At 41.5% G+C, this 16,662-nt stretch overlaps 1 protein-coding gene across 1 annotated transcript in view; it reads left to right on the top strand.

Annotated features, from left to right (window-relative positions):
* LOC141212385 (uncharacterized) overlaps positions 1 to 12,138 on the top strand; it is a 77,817-nt gene extending 65,679 nt beyond the window's left edge. The window contains exon 5 of the mRNA XM_073664933.1: positions 8,965 to 12,138. Coding sequence (XP_073521034.1) covers positions 8,965 to 9,668 — 704 coding nt within the window. The 3' untranslated portion in view covers positions 9,669 to 12,138. The remainder of the gene's footprint in view (positions 1 to 8,964) is intronic.
* Positions 12,139 to 16,662: the final 4,524 nt, after the last annotated feature.

The raw sequence follows: 16,662 nt of genomic DNA, 5'->3' as shown, positions 1-16,662 counted from the left end.
TACTAATGCTCCTGCATTTTTTCAGAATCTGATTAATGACATCCTTAGACCTTTGATCGGTAAAAATGTGGTTGTGTATTTGGATGACATTTTGATTTATTCGCCAGATCTGGAGTCTCATTGGCGGAGCGTGCGTGAGGTATTACAGTTATTAATGGACAATTCGCTTTTTGCTAAGCTGGAGAAATGTGAGTTCACTGTACAGAGAATTAGTTTTTTGGGCTACATTATCTCCAGCAAAGGTTTTGAGATGGATCCGGTTAAGGTTCAGGCTGTGCAGGAATGGCCTAGGCCTATTGGTTTGAAATCGATACAGAGGTTTTTGGGTTTCGCCAATTACTATAGAAAATTCATAAAAAATTTTTCTAGTATTGTCAAACCTCTGACTGATCTCACCAGGAAAGGTGCTGATGCGGTTCAGTGGTCTTCTGAGGCCATTGAAGCTTTTGTGTATCTCAAGGAGAGGTTCACCTCTGCTCCCATCCTTATGCAGCCTGATGTTACTAGGCCGTTTTTGGTTGAGGTTGATGCTTCCTCTGTGGGGGTTGGCGCAGTATTGTCTCAGGATAACGGGGATGGATTACATCCCTGTGCCTTTTTTTTCAAAAAAATTTTCGGAGACTGAACTGAATTACGATATTGGTAATCGGGAATTATTGGCTATTAAACTCGCATTTGAACACTGGCGCCACTTCTTGGAAGGTGCGGAATTTCCCGTTCAGGTTCTTACGGATCATAAAAATCTGATATATCTTGATGCTGCCAAGCGCCTGAATGCCCGTCAGGCTAGGTGGGCACTGTTTTTCTCGCGGTTTAATTTCTCCGTTACTTACATCCCTGGTACTAAGAATGTTAAGGCGGATGCCTTGTCTCGCAGTTTTTCTCCCATAGTCGGTGCTGAGAAAGAGGAGAACATTTTACAAGAAGGTGTTGTGATAGCTGCTTTGGACTCCGTTTTGGAAAATGAGATTCTTAAAGCACAGGAGAATGCCCCTTCTAACACTCCTCATGGGAGGTTGTTTGTGCCTGGGACCTTTAGGAGAGATTTGTTCGTTGAGTGTCACGAATCTCGGTTGGCAGGTCATCCCGGAATCTCTGAGACCAAGAGACTGGTGGGTCGCAGTTTTTGGTGGCCTGGATGGCAGAAGGAAGTCATTAAGTGGGTGCATCAATGTACTATATGTGCTAGATCTAAGTCCTCACATACTCCTGCTGCGGGGTTGCTTTGTCCTTTGGAGGTTCCCAGTGCTCCTTGGACACATTTGGCTATGGACTTTATAACTGACCTTCCCCCCTCTGAGGGTTTTACTGTCATCTGGGTGGTCGTGGACCGTTTTAGCAAGATGTGTCACTTGGTTCCTTTCGTCAAACTGCCCTGCGCTAAAACTCTCGCTAAGGCCTTTGTCAAGGAAATTGTCAGACTTCATGGCGTTCCTACTGACATGGTTTCTGATAGGGGTCCTCAATTCGTGGCTCGTTTTTGGCGTGCCTTTTGTGATAGGTTGGGAATTCATTTGTCGTTCTCGTCCGGATATCATCCTGAATCTAATGGCCAGACAGAAAGGAAAAACCAGGATGTTGAGCAGTTCTTGCGTTGTTTTGTGGCAGACAATCAAGAGGGGTGGTCTGAGTTTCTGCCACTTGCTGAATTTGCTCTGAGCAATCATACATCTTCTTCTGCTGGTTGTTCGCCTTTTTTTTTGTTGTTCTGGGAGACATCCGTCGTTTGGGTCGTTCTCCAAGTTGGGATATGCCGTGCCTGAGGAGGAGAATTTTTCCGGTGATTTGGAGAGAGTTTGGACGGATGTGCGTGGTAATCTTCGGGAGGCCAACAGAAAATCTAAAGACTACTTTGATAGGAAACGACAGGAGGTTTTGTTCGCCGTTGGTGACATGGTTTGGTTGTCCTCTAGGAATCTGCGGTTGAGGATTCCTTCAAAGAAATTGGGTCCCAAGTTTGTAGGGCCCTTTAAGGTGCTTCAGGTTGTCAACCAATCTGCTGTTAGGTTGGAGGTTCCTACCTCCTGGAGAATTAATCCGGTATTTCATGTCTCTCTGTTGAAAAAAGCTGTTGTATCGGATTGTGACGCCTCTGCCTCTGTTCCTCCGGTGGTGGAGGACGGGGAATATGAAATTTCTCGCATCTTTAACTCTAGACGGTATAGAGGTAGTTTGCAGTATCTTGTGGCCTGGAAAGGTTTCGGTCCCGAGGATAACTCTTGGGTGAGGTCGGATGATGTTTCCGCGTCCAGACTTATCAGAGCGTTTCACAGGAGATTTCCTGATAAGCCTGGTCCTAGGGGATCCGGAGGATCCTCTTAGAAGGGGGGGTACTGTTAGAACCTTGCTCTTAGGTCTTTTTTCCTTTGCTGGTCACATGACCTTGTTGGCCTATTTAATCCTGCTCCGCCCTTCTGGCTTTGCTGGACTTCATTGTATATCTACTTTCTAGCTGGCCTGTGCTCTGTGTCTTGCTCTGTTAGTTTGCTTGGTCTACTGACCTCTATGTTCTATATATTTTGTTTGTTCGTCTGTCTGCTACTATTTCTGTTAGGAGGTGTCCCATATTCCTCCCAGTCCTTAGTACTTGTAGGGATTCCCTCCCCACATCTATAGGGCTCCGTACAGACTAGCTTAGGACTTTAGCAGGTCTGATCGCAGGATCAGGTCCCCTGTTACATCGTAGGGATTAAGCTGAGTTCTATCGTAGGGACAGATCTCCTCTCTTTCCTTAGCTCTGGTAGCAGAACATAACAATGAGAAGCTGGGTAACTTCTTCTTCTGTAACAGGCTCAAAGATGGCAAATGAGCTTGAAGTGCGGCAGGGAAGGGGATCCAGGCACTGAGGAGATTGGGCTGAGATGTCCTGATGGATGTGGTTGATTTTTTCTAAGAAATAAGTGGCCAGATCCTCACCGCTGAGGTTGGTGGTGGGGGCCTGTGCTTTAGGTTTCAGGAGGGAGTTTAAGGTTTCAAAAAGTCATTTTGGATTGTTGGACATTGAAGTGATGAGGGGGGTGAAGTAGGATTGTTTGGCCAGATGAAGGGCAGAGTTATAGGTTTTGAGCATGAATTTATAGTGGATGAAGTCCTCTGCTAAAAAAGATTTTCTCCACTGATGCTTAGCACACCTTGAGCAACGTTGAAGAAAATGTGTTTGCATTGTGTGCCAGGGCTGCCGTTGTCTGTGTCGGATCTTTCGGCGAGTAGAAGGTGCTGCTTCATCTAGGGCGCTCTTCAGTGTATTATTGTAGTGTGACCATGCCAAGTCTGGACAGGAGAGGGAGGAGATGGGGGCTGAAGATGTGTGGAGATTGTCCATAAGCTGCTGGGTATTAATGGTACCAGTATTCCTATAAGTGTGGTAAGTGGGGGTTTCCCGGGTGAGGAGACAGTTCTTGACAGAGAAGGAAAGAAGGTTGTGGTCCGAGAGCGGGAGAGGGGCGTTGGTAAAGTCATCCAGAAAGCAGAGACTGGAAAAAAACAGGTCCAGACTATTCCAGTCTTCATGGGTAGGAGAATTAGTAAATTGTGAGAGACGGAATGAAGGGGTTAGAGAAAGTAGCTGAGAGGCAGATTGGGAGAGGGGATCATCGATGGGGATGTTAAAGTCGCCCATGATTAGGGTGGGGATGTCACAGGATAGAAAGTGAGGAAGCCAGGTGGCGAAGTGATCCAAGAACTGGCGGGAGGAGCCTGGAGGGCGATACACAACCACCACTCACAGGGAGAAGGGTTTGAAGAGTCTGACGGTGTGGGCTTCAAAGGAAGGAAACATAAGTGAGGGAAACGAGGGGATGACCTGGAAAGCACATTGTGAGGAAAGGAGCAAACCAACACCTCCATCCTGTCTGTTGCCAGGTCTGGCGGTATGTGAAAATTTCAGCCCACCAAACGAGAGAGCAGCAGCAGCAGCAGTTATTTACCCATCAATAAATATTATTATGAAAAAAAAACAGAACAATAAAAGTACACACATTTGGTATCGCCGCATCCGGAACGACCTGACCTATAAAACTGACCCACTAGTTAACCCCTTTAGTGAACACGGTAAAAAAAAAAAAAAAAAAACGAAGCAAAAAACAATGCTTTATCATCATACAGCCAAACAAAAAATTATCAATTTTACCACACGCGGAACAGCATAAAAAACTGTAAAAAAAAAAAAGAAATAAAAAAAAATTCCATAATTGCTGGTTTTTGTTTATTCTGCCTCCCAAAAATTGGAATAGAAAGCGATCAAAAAATGTCACGTGCCTGAAAATGGCACCAATAAAAACATCAGCTCATCCCGCAAAAAACAAGCCGTCACATGACTGTCGGCCAAAATATGGAAAAATTATAGCTCTCAAACTATGGCGATGCAAAAACTAGATTTTACAAAAAAAGCGTCTTTTAGTGTGTGACAGCTGTCAATCCTAAAAACCCGATATGAATCTGGTATCTCTGTAATCGCACCGTCCCGAAGAATAAAGTCGTCTAATCACTTATACCGCATGAGGAACGTCGTAAAATATAAACTCTTGGGTTAAGTTTAAGGTTGTGCTAGGGTTAAGGTTGGGGTTGGGCTAGGGTTACGGTAGGGTTGGGCTAGGGTTAGGGTTGGGGTTGGGCTAGGGTTAGAGTTAGGGTAGGGTTGGGGTTAGGGTTGGGATTTTTTTCAAAAGTAAAAAAAAAGATGACGATATGCCGACTAGTGTTGAGCGCAAGTGCTCGCTACTTGAGTTAGCATTGGGTGCTCGGGTATGCACTAAGTATCGCGGGTGCTCGAGTGACATGCTTGAGTCTCCGCCCCATATGCTTCGTGGCCAAAAAAACCTCGCAGGGATTGCCTGCCATGCATGAGCAATCCCCGCATTTTTTTTTGGGGTGTCTAATAACTGTGAAACATGCGGGCGGGGACTCGAGCATGTCACTCGAGCACCCACGATACATGGTGCATACCTGAGTACCCGATGCAAACTCAAGTAGCGAGCACTTGCGCTCAAGACTAATGACAACTTATTCAATATGATGACCTAATGTTATCAAATTCTATGTCATACCTCTGGGTTCAAAATGTTCACTATACCTCTTGATAAAATCCTTGAGGGGTCTAGTTTCCAAAATGGGGTCACTTGTGGGGGGGTTTCCACTATTTAGGCACATCAGGGGCTCTCCAAACGCGACATGGCGTCCGCTCTCGATTCCAGCCAATTTTGAATTCAAAAAGTCACACAGTTCTCCTTCCCTTCTGAACTCTGCCGTGCTCCCAAACACTGTATTTTCCCCACATATGGGATATTGGTTTACTCAGGAGAAATTGCACAAAAGTTTTTGGGGTCCATTTTCTCCTCTTACCCTTGTGAAAATAAAAAAAATTGGGGCTGAAACATAATTTTTGTGGAAAAAGTTTGATTTTTTTATTTCCACGGCTCCATGTTATAAACTTCTGTGAAGCGCTTGGGGGTTCAGGGTGCTCACCACACATCTAGATAAGTTCCCTGAGGGGTCTAGTTTCCAAAATGGTGTCACTTGTGGGGGGTTTCCACTGTTTAGGTACATCAGGGGCACATCCGCTAATTATTCAAGCAAATTTTACAATCAAAAAGTAAAATGGCTCTCCTTCCCTTCCGAACCTTGCCGTGCTTCAAAAAAATGGTTTTCCCCCACATATGGGGTATTGGCATGCTCAGGAGAAATTGCACAACAAACTGTTGGGTGCAATTTTTCCTGTTACCCTTATGAAAATGCAAAATTGGGGGCTGAAAAACATTTTTGTGGGAAAAATGTGAAAATTTTATTTTTACGGCTCAATGTTATAAACTTCTGTGAAGCACCTGGGGGTTCAAGGTGCTCTCCACATATCTAGATTAGTTCCCTGAGGGGTCTAGTTTCCAAAATGGTGTCACTTGTGGGGGGTTTCCACTGTTTAGGCACATCAGAGGCTCTCTAAACGCAACATGGCGTCCGCTAATTATTCAAGCAAATTTTACATTCAAAAAGTCAAATGGCGCTCCTTCCCTTCCGAGCCCTGCTGTGCGCCCAAACAGTGTTTTTTCCCTACATATGGAGTATCTGCGTGCTCAGGGGAAATTGCACAACAAGTTTTGGGGTCCATTTTTTCCTGTTACCCCTGCGACAGGGGGGTAAAGTAACATTTTTGTGAAAAAAGTTAAATGTTCATTTTTTTCTTCCACATTCCAAAAATTCCTGTGAAGCACCTGAAGGGTTAATAAACTTCTTGAATGTGGTTTTGAGCACCTTGAGGAGTGCAGTTTTTAGAATGGTGTCACTTTTGGGTATTTTCTGTCATAAAGACCCCTCAAAGTCACTTCAAATGTGATGTGGTCCCTAAAAAAATGGTTTTGTAAATTTTGTTGGAAAAATTAGAAATCGCTGGTCAACTTTTAACCCTTATAGCTCCCTAATGAAAAAAAAAATTGGTTCCAAAATTGTGCTGATGTAAAGTAGACATGTGGGAAATGTTATTTATTAACTCTTTTGTGTGACATATCTCTCTGATTTAAGGGCATAAAAATTAAAATTTTGAAAATTGTAACATTTTCAAAATTTTTGCCAAATTTCAGTTTTTTTCACAAATAAACGCAAGTGATATCGAATAAATTTTACCACAATCATGAAGTACAATATGTCACGAAAAAACAATCTCAGAATCAGCGGGATCTGTTGAAGCGTTCCAGAGTAATTACCTCATAAAGTGACAGTGGTCAGAATTGAAAAAATTGGCCGGGTCATTAACGTGCAAACCACCTTGGGTTGTAAAGGGGTTAAAAATATGAAAGTATAAATCACCCGCCTTTTGCCCCATTCAAAATAAAACAATAAAAAAAAAATCAAACATGCACATATTTGGTATCGCTGCGTTCAGAATCGCCCGATCTATCGGTATAAAAAAAGAATTTATCAGATCGGTAAACGGCGTATCGAAAAAAAAATTCTAAACGCCAGAATTACTTTTTTTGGTCGCGGCAACATTGCAATAAAATGCAATAACGGGCGATCAAAAGATCATATCTAAACCAAAATGGTATCAATAAAAACGTCAGCTTGGTGGGCAAAAAATAAGCTCCCACCCGACCCCAGATCCTGAAAAATGGAGACGCTATGGATCTCGGAAAATGGCGCCTTTTTTTTTTTTCTATAACAAACTTTGGATATTTTTTTCACCCCTCATATAAAAAAGAACCTATACAAGTTTGGTGTCTATGAACTCATAATGACTTGAAGAATCATAATGGCAGGTCAGTTTTAGCATTCAGTGAATGTGGTAAAAAAAATTAAAAAAAAACAACTGTGATATTGCATTCTTTTTTTGCAATTTCACCGCACTTGGAATTTTTTTTCCGTTTTCCAGTACACGATATGGTAAAACCAATGGTGGCGTTCAAAAGTTCAACTCGTCCCGCAAAAAACAAGCCCTCACATGGCCATATTGACCAAAAAATAAAAAAGCTATGGGAACAAGGGGAGCAAAAAACGAAAACGCAAAAAATGGAAAAGGGCTGCAGCATGAAGGGGTTATCATAGAATGGTAGAGTTGGAGGGGACCTCCTGGGTCATCTGGTCCAACCCCCTGCTCAAAGCAGGATTCACTAAATCATCTCAGACAGATGTCTGTCCAGCCTCTGTTTGAAGACGTCCATTGAAGGGGAACTCACCACCTCTCGTGGCCGCCTGTTCCACTCATTGATCACCCTGTCAAAAAGTTTTTTCTAATATCTAATCTGTGTCTCCTCCCATTCAGTTTCATCCCATTGCTTCTAGTCTTTCCTTGTGCAAATGAGAATAAAGATGATCCTTCTACAATGTGACAGCCCTTGAGATATTTGTAGACAGCTATTACGTCTCCTCTCAGTCTTCTTTTTTGCAAGCTAAACATTCCCAAATCCTGTAACCGTTCCTCATAGGACATGGTTTGCAGACCGGTCACCATTCTGGTCGCTCTTCTCTGAACTTGCTCCAGTTTGTCGATGTCTTTTTTAAAATGTGGTGCCCAAAACTGGACGCAGTATTCCAGATGAGGTCTGACCAAAGAGGAGTAAAGTCCGATAATGACTTCACGTGATCTAGACTGTATGCTTCTGTTAATACATCCCAGAATTGTATTTGCCTTTTTTGCTGCTGCATCACACTGTTGACTCATGTGCAGTCTATGATCTATTAGTATACCTAAGTCTTTTTCACATGTACTGTTGCTTAGCTCTATTCCTCCCATTCTGTATATGCTTTTTTCATTTTTATTGCCCAGATGTAGTACTTTGCATTTTTCCCTGTTAACAACCATTGTTAGTTACTGCCCACTGCTCCAGTTTATTTAGGTCTTTTTGAATCCTCTCTCTCTCTAGGTTAAGCTAGGTTGTCGTCAATTCTTTAGTGTGTGTCTCCTGATGAGTTGCCCTAATCGGAGCGACAGGACCGAGACAGTGTATTTTAATCTAGAGTAGATTTAGGGGTAGTTTGTGGTTTTGTTTTTTGTTGTCTCTTGTCAATTCTCTGTCACTCTAGGAATTGAGACACATGAGTGCGTCATGTTATATGTCATAGGGGTTATTTAAAAAAAAAAGTTTGAATAAAAGTTATGTTTTAGCATCCATTTCAGTGAGTCTAATCTATCTTTCGTCCTAATAGGCAATCCTTGTGAAAATAACGGTTTATCACTAAATTGTAAAAAAGAAGATATCAGGAAGCACTCTAATGAAGAAAACTTCATTACCTTTCATGGACCTCCTGGACTTCACAGCACTTCACTTTCTTATAATCCTCCAGAACATGAGGAACCCTCTCCTGAGCAATCTCACATTGTTACCACAATTCCAGGTGACACAGATACAAGATTTCAGTGTGACAAGCAATTTACTAGAAGTTTAGATTTTTTAACACAAAGAAAGCACAAAGGAGAAAAGCCATACCCCTGTTCAGAATGTGGGAAATGCTTTACATATAAAGGGAGTCTTATTATACATCAGCAAATTCACACAGGAGAGAAGCCGTATTCATGTTCAGATTGTGGGAAATGCTTTACAAAAAAATCTGAATTTGTTATACATCAGAGAATTCACACAGGAGAAAAGCCGTATTCATGTTCATTCTGCGAGAAATGCTTTACAGCTAAATCAGGTCTTTTGAAACATGAAAGAAGTCACACAGGAGAGAAGCCGTATCCATGTTCAGAATGTGGTAAATCTTTTATATATAAATCACTCCTTGCTACACATGAGAGAATTCATACAGGCGAAAAGCCATTTTCATGCTCAGAATGTGGCAAATCTTTTATATATAAATCAGTCCTTGCTACACATGAGAGAATTCATACAGGAGAAAAGCCATTTTCATGTTCAGAATGTGGGAAATGTTTTAGAGATAAATCAAATCTTGTTGAACATCAAAGAATTCACAGAGGAGAAAAGCCATATTCATGTTCAGAATGTGGGAAGTCCTTCACAAATAAAGGGAATCTTAATACACATCAGAGAATTCACACAGGACAGAAGCCATATTCATGTTCAGAATGTGGGAAGTCCTTCACAGAGAAAGGGAATCTTATTACACATCAGAGAATTCACACAGGAGAGAAGCCATATTCATGTTCAGAATGTGGGAAATCTTTTATACATAAATCACACCTTGCAAAACATGAGACAAGTCATACAGGAAAGAAACTGTAATTGTGTTCTATAAATTTTAACAAACATTACTCAGCATAAAAGAGTACACCCCCTTTGATAAGTAAGATTTTAATTAATATCTCACTGAACACAAGAACAATTTCTAACATTTTGCCAACACTGAGTTTCATAGAACATTTTTTTTAATCAAAACATGAAAGTAATAATATAACTCTCATTACAAAATCTTCAGTTTAACTCAAATTAGTTAATGCAAAAATGAGTACACCCCACATCAAAAGCTACTACATCTAGTGTTTTGTATGGCCTCAATGATTTTTAAGGACAGCACCAAGTCTTCTAGGCCTCGAATGAACAAGTTAGTAACATAATGCATCATCTATCTATCTTCCCTTCTTCAAGATCGAGCTCTCTTAGAGTCTGGATGCTGGATGGATTGATGACAACTTGTCTCTTCAGAATCCCCCATAGGTGTTTGGTTGGGTTCAGATCAGGAGACACTTGGCCACTGAATCACTGTCACCCTGTTCTTCAGAAATGCAACAGTTGCCTTAGATGTGTGTTTTGGATCATTGTCATGTTGGAAAATGCAGGTGTAGCAAGGGCATGGAGTGATGGCAGCATCTTCTTTTTCACTATAGAGCAGAACATCTGTGAATTCATGATGTCATCAATGACCTGTAGCTCCTCATGCAGCCGCACATAAGGACACGGCCACCACCAGGTTACCCTGTAGACACCATTTCTCATTGTATTCCTCACCTTTGCAATGCCATACAGTCCCGAGTATAAAGTCCCAGGAGTCTTCATATGTTTCCGCATGTGTCCTGGCAGATTGTAGGGCGGCTTTTTTGTGCATGGGATTTAGGAGAGGCTTTCTATGTGGACAACACCCATGTCTGCCATTCCTCTATAGAAAACATTGTCTGCTTTCAGCTCATCTCTCAATGCTTGGTGAGATCCATGGGAAGAGCTCGGAGGGAAAATCACAGTTAGGAAAGAATGGACGGGATTTAGAAAGTTACTGATAATCCGGCACTTGTTTTCCAGTGTGAATAATTTTTTTTATTGAAACATCCAAATTAAAATCATAGAAACATTAAAAAACAGGACATCCTGGAATAGTAGCAAAAAATCTACGCGTTTTGAACCAGCATTTGTGTTCGGTCCTTATTAATGTCATAATAAATAACCAGTAACCGGCTTCTTATACACATCATAGGGTCTAATGCACAGCGGAGACCCCCAGACCCAAATGGACATGTGCAAGTATGTCTACATTACCCCTATGGATGATCATATGTCCACAACAAAAAGCATCCGTGCAATAGAAGAATGAAGTGTCTGCATCTATAATGTGTATATTATGTATAATTACTATAAAAGAGGAAAAAACACAATTCAGTAAATGGATACAAGGTCTGAACGAAGCTTCATATCACTGGGGAATCTGGGGTCCAATTCCAGAATCCACAAGGCTTCTCGGGGGTGTACTTTTTATACCAATCTCCCCCCTTAGCTGGTCTGGTGACATATTCAATACCCACAACTGTAAAGTGATTAATCCCTATTGTGTTGTATGAGATGTTGTGATGCTGCAGATGTATTACGTGTTGTGGGGCCAAGAACGTCCCTAACGTGTCCCCCAATGCGGTGACGTAAGGGTCTGACCGTGCCCCCCACATATTGCAGCAGACAAGCTTCACATTGTATGGTGTCAATGACGTGTGGAGCTACAACTAATGAGATGTCGGATATTATAGGGTTTATTATGGTTAGTAGATGCAGACATTTTTGCTTTGTGCACAGACTTGCACAAACCACATTTATTTCCCCCACATTCAATGAAACCTTTGGTGTTTGTCCTCCACGTGTCAGTTGTCTTTCTTGTTGCTGGATCCTTGTCGGTGTATAACATAGGTAAATGTTTTCTGGTAATATTCACTATATTATAGGAATCTTCTCTGCAGCCAGTATTGAATGTATCTCTAGACTGATGGATGTTTCCTTCTTTGTGCGTTTTCGGTAATGTATGAAATATTGGACATTGTGGGTGATTTTCCTTTAATCGTTCTATTTGTTTGGCATTAAGTACAGCCGATACCAAACCCTCCTCCAAAAGACAATGTAAGGGGGTATTGAAAGAATTAGTAGGATTGTTATAATAATTGTAATAAAGTCTTTTCTTATTTTGATATTCATTAATATCTTAACTTTTAAAAGTCATTTATATCTCTTACATTTAGAATGATATTTAGTTGAAATAAGACTACTGTATGGAGACCTTTGTGGTTTCTGTTGAATTCTTTTGAAGCCAGGAACTGTATCCTTCTCATCTAGGTGTAAACTTATCGCAGGCCTGTGCCACTGGAAAATACACTCACATGTTAATTGGGTTGGTAGCACCTTTTGGGCTAGCATCTGCCTGTTAGCCACTTCTCCTGTGTGTGCTAATTTGCATAGAAGCCACTGGCCAAAATGTCAGCTCTTCTCCTTTGACAGTTGGTATGGAGGAGGGAAGAGAGAAATCCTTAATATTTTCTTGATATTTTTATGACTTACCTATACTGTATATTGTGCCTGTGTCCCCTGAAGTTACAGATTAGATGCCGCAGACAGTTGAGGTGACAGATGGACAGGGGCTCGTCCTTTCCTATTTGAGCAGGGTTTATTTAGTAGGAAAGGACGAAGAAAAAAGAGCTGACACTTCCAAGAAAATTAAAAATGTGGTGCATTTGTTTAAAAAGTTATATGCATGGCTCCATATTGCAACGCTGACGCTTTTCCAGCGTAACAAACACTCTATCTATCTATCTATCTATCTATCTATCTATCTATCTATCTATCTATCCTCATCAGATAGATAGATGGCTAGAAGGATAGAAGGCTAGGTAAATGGATCGATAGAAGGATAGATGGAAAGATACATAGATAGGATAGATTGAAGGATAAAAGGATAGGTTAATAGATGGGTAGAAGACTATATACATAGATGATGGATAGACAGACTATAAACCCATCTATATTTAGTGCACAGTATAAGGATCGGGGCATAATAATGGGACTTGGTGGAGGTGGGGTGGATTTTACCATGTCTGACAGTATCCAGAGTGATAAAGTTGCAGGGGTCAGAACACAACCGAGTTGATATGAAAGGAGGGGAGACTGTGGCAGTACTGAATAAGTCAATGCAGTGCTCTGCCTGTGCTCCCTGCCTGACACATGACAGTACAGTCATGGCCAAAAGTATTGAGAATGAGACAAATAGTAATTTTTACAAAGTTTACTGCTTCGTTTTTTGTAATGGCAATTTGCATATACTCCTGAATGTCAAAGAGTGATCAGCTTAACAGCAATTACTGTACTTGCAAAGTCAATATTTGCCCAGTAAATGAACTTTAACCCCCAAAACACATTTCAACATCATTGCAGTCCTGCCTTAAAAGGAGCAGCTAACATCGTTTTAGTGATTGATCCATTAACACAGGTGTGGGTGTTGATGAGGACAGGGCTGGCGATCAATCAGTCATGATTAAGTAAGAATGACATCACTGGACACTTTAAAAGGAGGCTGGTTCTTGGTATCATTGTTTCTCTTCAGTTAACCATGGTTATCTCTAAAGAAACATGTGCAGCCATCATTGCACTGCACAAAAATGGCCTAACAGGGAAGAGTATCGCAGTTACAAAGATTGCACCTCAGTCATCAATCTATCGCATCATCAAGAACTTCAAGGAGAGAGCTTCCATTGTTGTCAAAAAGGCTCCAGGGCGCCCAAGAAAGACCAGCAAGCTCCAGGACCGTATCTTAAAACTGTTTCAGCTGCGGGATCGGACTACCAGCAGTGCCGAGCTTGCTCAGGAATGGCAGCAGGCTGGTGTGAGTGCTTCTGCACGCACTGTGAGGCGGAGACTCTTTGAGCAAGGGCTGGTTTCAAGGAGGGCAGCAAAGAAGCCACTTCTCTCCAGAAAAAACATCAGGGACCGACTGATATTCTGTAAAAGGTACAGGGAGTGGACTGCTGAGGACTGGGGCAAAGTCATTTTCTCTGATAAATCCCCTTTTCGATTGTTTGGGACATCTGGAAAACAGCTTATTCGGAGAAGAAGAGGTGAGCGCTACCACCAGTCTTGTCTCATGCCAACTGTAAAGCATCCTGAAACCATTCATGTGTGGGGTTGCTTTTCAGCCAAAGGAATCGGCTCACTCACAGTCTTGCCTAAAAACACAGCCATGAATAAAGAATGGTACCAGAATGTCCTCCAAGAGCAACTTTTCCCAACCGTCCAAGAGCAGTTTGGCACCCAACAATGCCTTTTCCAGCATGATGGAGCACCTTGCCATAAAGCAAAGGTGATAACTAAATGGCTCATGGAACAAAACATAGAGATTTTGGGTCCATGGCCTGGAAACTACCCAGATCTTAATCCCATTGAGAACTTGTGGTCAATCATCAAGAGACGGGTGGACAAAAAAAAAACAACAAATTCTGGCAAAATGCAAGCATTGATTATGCAAGAATGGACTGCTATCAGTCAGGATTTGGTCCAAAAGTTGATTGAGAGCATGCCAGGGAGAATTACAGAGGTCTTGAAGAAGAAGGGGCAACACTGCAAATATTGACTTGCTGCATTAACTCATTCTAACTGTCAATATAACCTATTGATACTCATAATATGATTGCAATTATATTTCTGTATGTGATATAAACATCAGACAAACACTAATAAAAACCAGAGGCCAGCAGATCATGTGAAAATATAATTTTGGTGTCATTCTCAAAACTTTTGGCCATGACTGTACACATTATGGACTGTCATGGCTGCACTGCAAAGGATCGCAGCATGTATTAGCATTACTATCTGCTGCAAGCAGCAGTAAATCTATGTATCAGGGGGCTGGTAACTACTATAAGCAGACCTCACCCCCTTATCTGTGACGTAACGTCCCAGACTGGAGGGGGAGCACCAAGAAGCAGCCAGTCCACCATCACTCGGGATCGCAGGCAGCGTGAGGATGGGAAACAGCACTACAGATGCTATCTTTACGGCTTATGAAGGCATGGCCGTTAGAATATTTTTTTATTTCCCAGGTGTACCCCTTTAACGCTAGTCAGCATACTAAGAAGTGACTGGAACACCATGTACTTGCCAGGAGGCAATGAGACTATAAATAAAGGTATAAGTAGGGTAGCAAGGGTAAAGCGCTTTTACTTTCAGTTGCCATTATATGCATCTTGTGTGAGTGAAAATAGGTGTGGCTAACAAAATGGGTGTGGCCCCCAAATAGGCATGTTTCAAAATTGGACGTGGTTTCCAAACACAAATAGGGAACCTGTTGTTAAAAAATTGAATCCCACTCCTGGGTACATGATGCCAATTGTGCGGGCACAGGAGCTGTGCCTGCATGCATGCCGCTATGCATTCTGCTTAAGTAATAGCTTAGCTCTGGCTGTTTAACTCTCTAATAGCAATTCGAAGAAAAGGGAGGGGGCTCCCTCTTCTACCCGATCGGCACCCCCGCAAGATGATCACTGGAGTCCAGTGGTTGCCATGACAGCAGAAGGTAAAATAATGACCTCTGGGTATACCAGCTACAATGGCCTGTTAGACCATGCTAGGAGCATGGATGGTCTAAAAGGTGTTCTGTCAGTGTTCTGCGTCACACTGACAGGTATAATGCATTGCAATGCTGGTGCATTATACCAGCGATCAGAGTAAGAGAAGTTCGTACCATAGAGGTAAAAAAAAAAAAAAAAAGTTTAAAAAGATTGTTTTTGTTCTTTATTTTGTAATTATTTTTGTCTTTACATAAATGTATGTCCTTATTGGTATAATGTTTTTTTTCATTGTAAAAATAAACTAAAAAGTGCACATATTTGATATCGCCATGTTCGGAACAATCCTACCTACAAAACTGTCACACTGGTTAATAAAATAAATAAAAACATGGCAAAAAACTATCCTTTTTATCATATCACCAAAAAAAAGAATAAAATGCAACCAAAAAGACGATTGTAAATATAAATGGTATATCTAAAAACGCCATACAGCTCCATCACAGGAGAAATAGAAAAGCTATAGTTCTCTGAATACAGCGATGCAAAAACAATACATTTACACAATAGCAATTTTCTAGTAAAAAGCGCCAAAACATAAAAGAAATCATAAAAATGTGGTATCGCTATGACGACCTGAAGAGTAAAGCTGCCTTCACCATGTGGTTAAAGTGTGAACAGCATAAAAAAAAAATCCTGAGTTGCTGGTTTTTGTTCATTCTGCCTCCCAAAAATCAGAATAGAAAGCGATTCAGAAAATGCATGTGCCCAAAAATGGTACCAGTAAAAACGTCAACTCGTCCATCAAAAAACAAGCGCTCACATGACTGTCGGTAGAAATATGGAAAAATTATAGCTATCAAAATATGGCAATTCAGTTTGTGATAGCGAAAAATAAAACAATAATAAAGTTGTCTAATCACTTATACCACACGAGGAACAGTGTAAAAATAACTTAAACCAATTCTTCACTTGCTGTTAATTTGTTCATTCTGCCTCCCAAAAATTGCAGTAAGGCTGTGTGCCCACAATGTGTTTTTTAAGCATTTCCGCAGCGGCAAAAACACTGCAGAAACGCTTAAAAAAACGCATGGTAGAAGGTCCGCCATGTTCCCCAATGATAATTCGCATGTGCACATGCTGCGGAAATTTCCGCTGCGCATTATCATTGCGGAAAAGAACGCAGCACTACCAATTATTTTGCGGAAGTGCTGCGTTTTCGCCGCCATTCACTTGCATTAGAACGTGTGCATTCCGCTTCACTAGAAAAGCACATGCGGAATACATGCGTTCAATGTGCGGATGGTACCCAGGTCTAGAGAAGAGGAGACTCTCCTCTGGACCCGGGTACCATAGAAAAAAAAAAAAAAAAAAAAAGAATAAAATAAAAAATAAATGTTATACTTACCTTCTGATGGCCCCCGGTCTGTGCTTGCCAGCAGATCGCGATGGACTGGAGAACCTGCGCTGACATC

Source organism: Phyllobates terribilis, unplaced genomic scaffold (assembly GCF_046119375.1).
Source record: "Phyllobates terribilis strain yellow unplaced genomic scaffold, ASM4611937v1 Scaffold_171__1_contigs__length_4068163, whole genome shotgun sequence".
Classification (NCBI taxonomy): domain Eukaryota; kingdom Metazoa; phylum Chordata; class Amphibia; order Anura; family Dendrobatidae; genus Phyllobates; species Phyllobates terribilis.
This window is presented reverse-complemented; position numbering and strand designations above follow the sequence as displayed.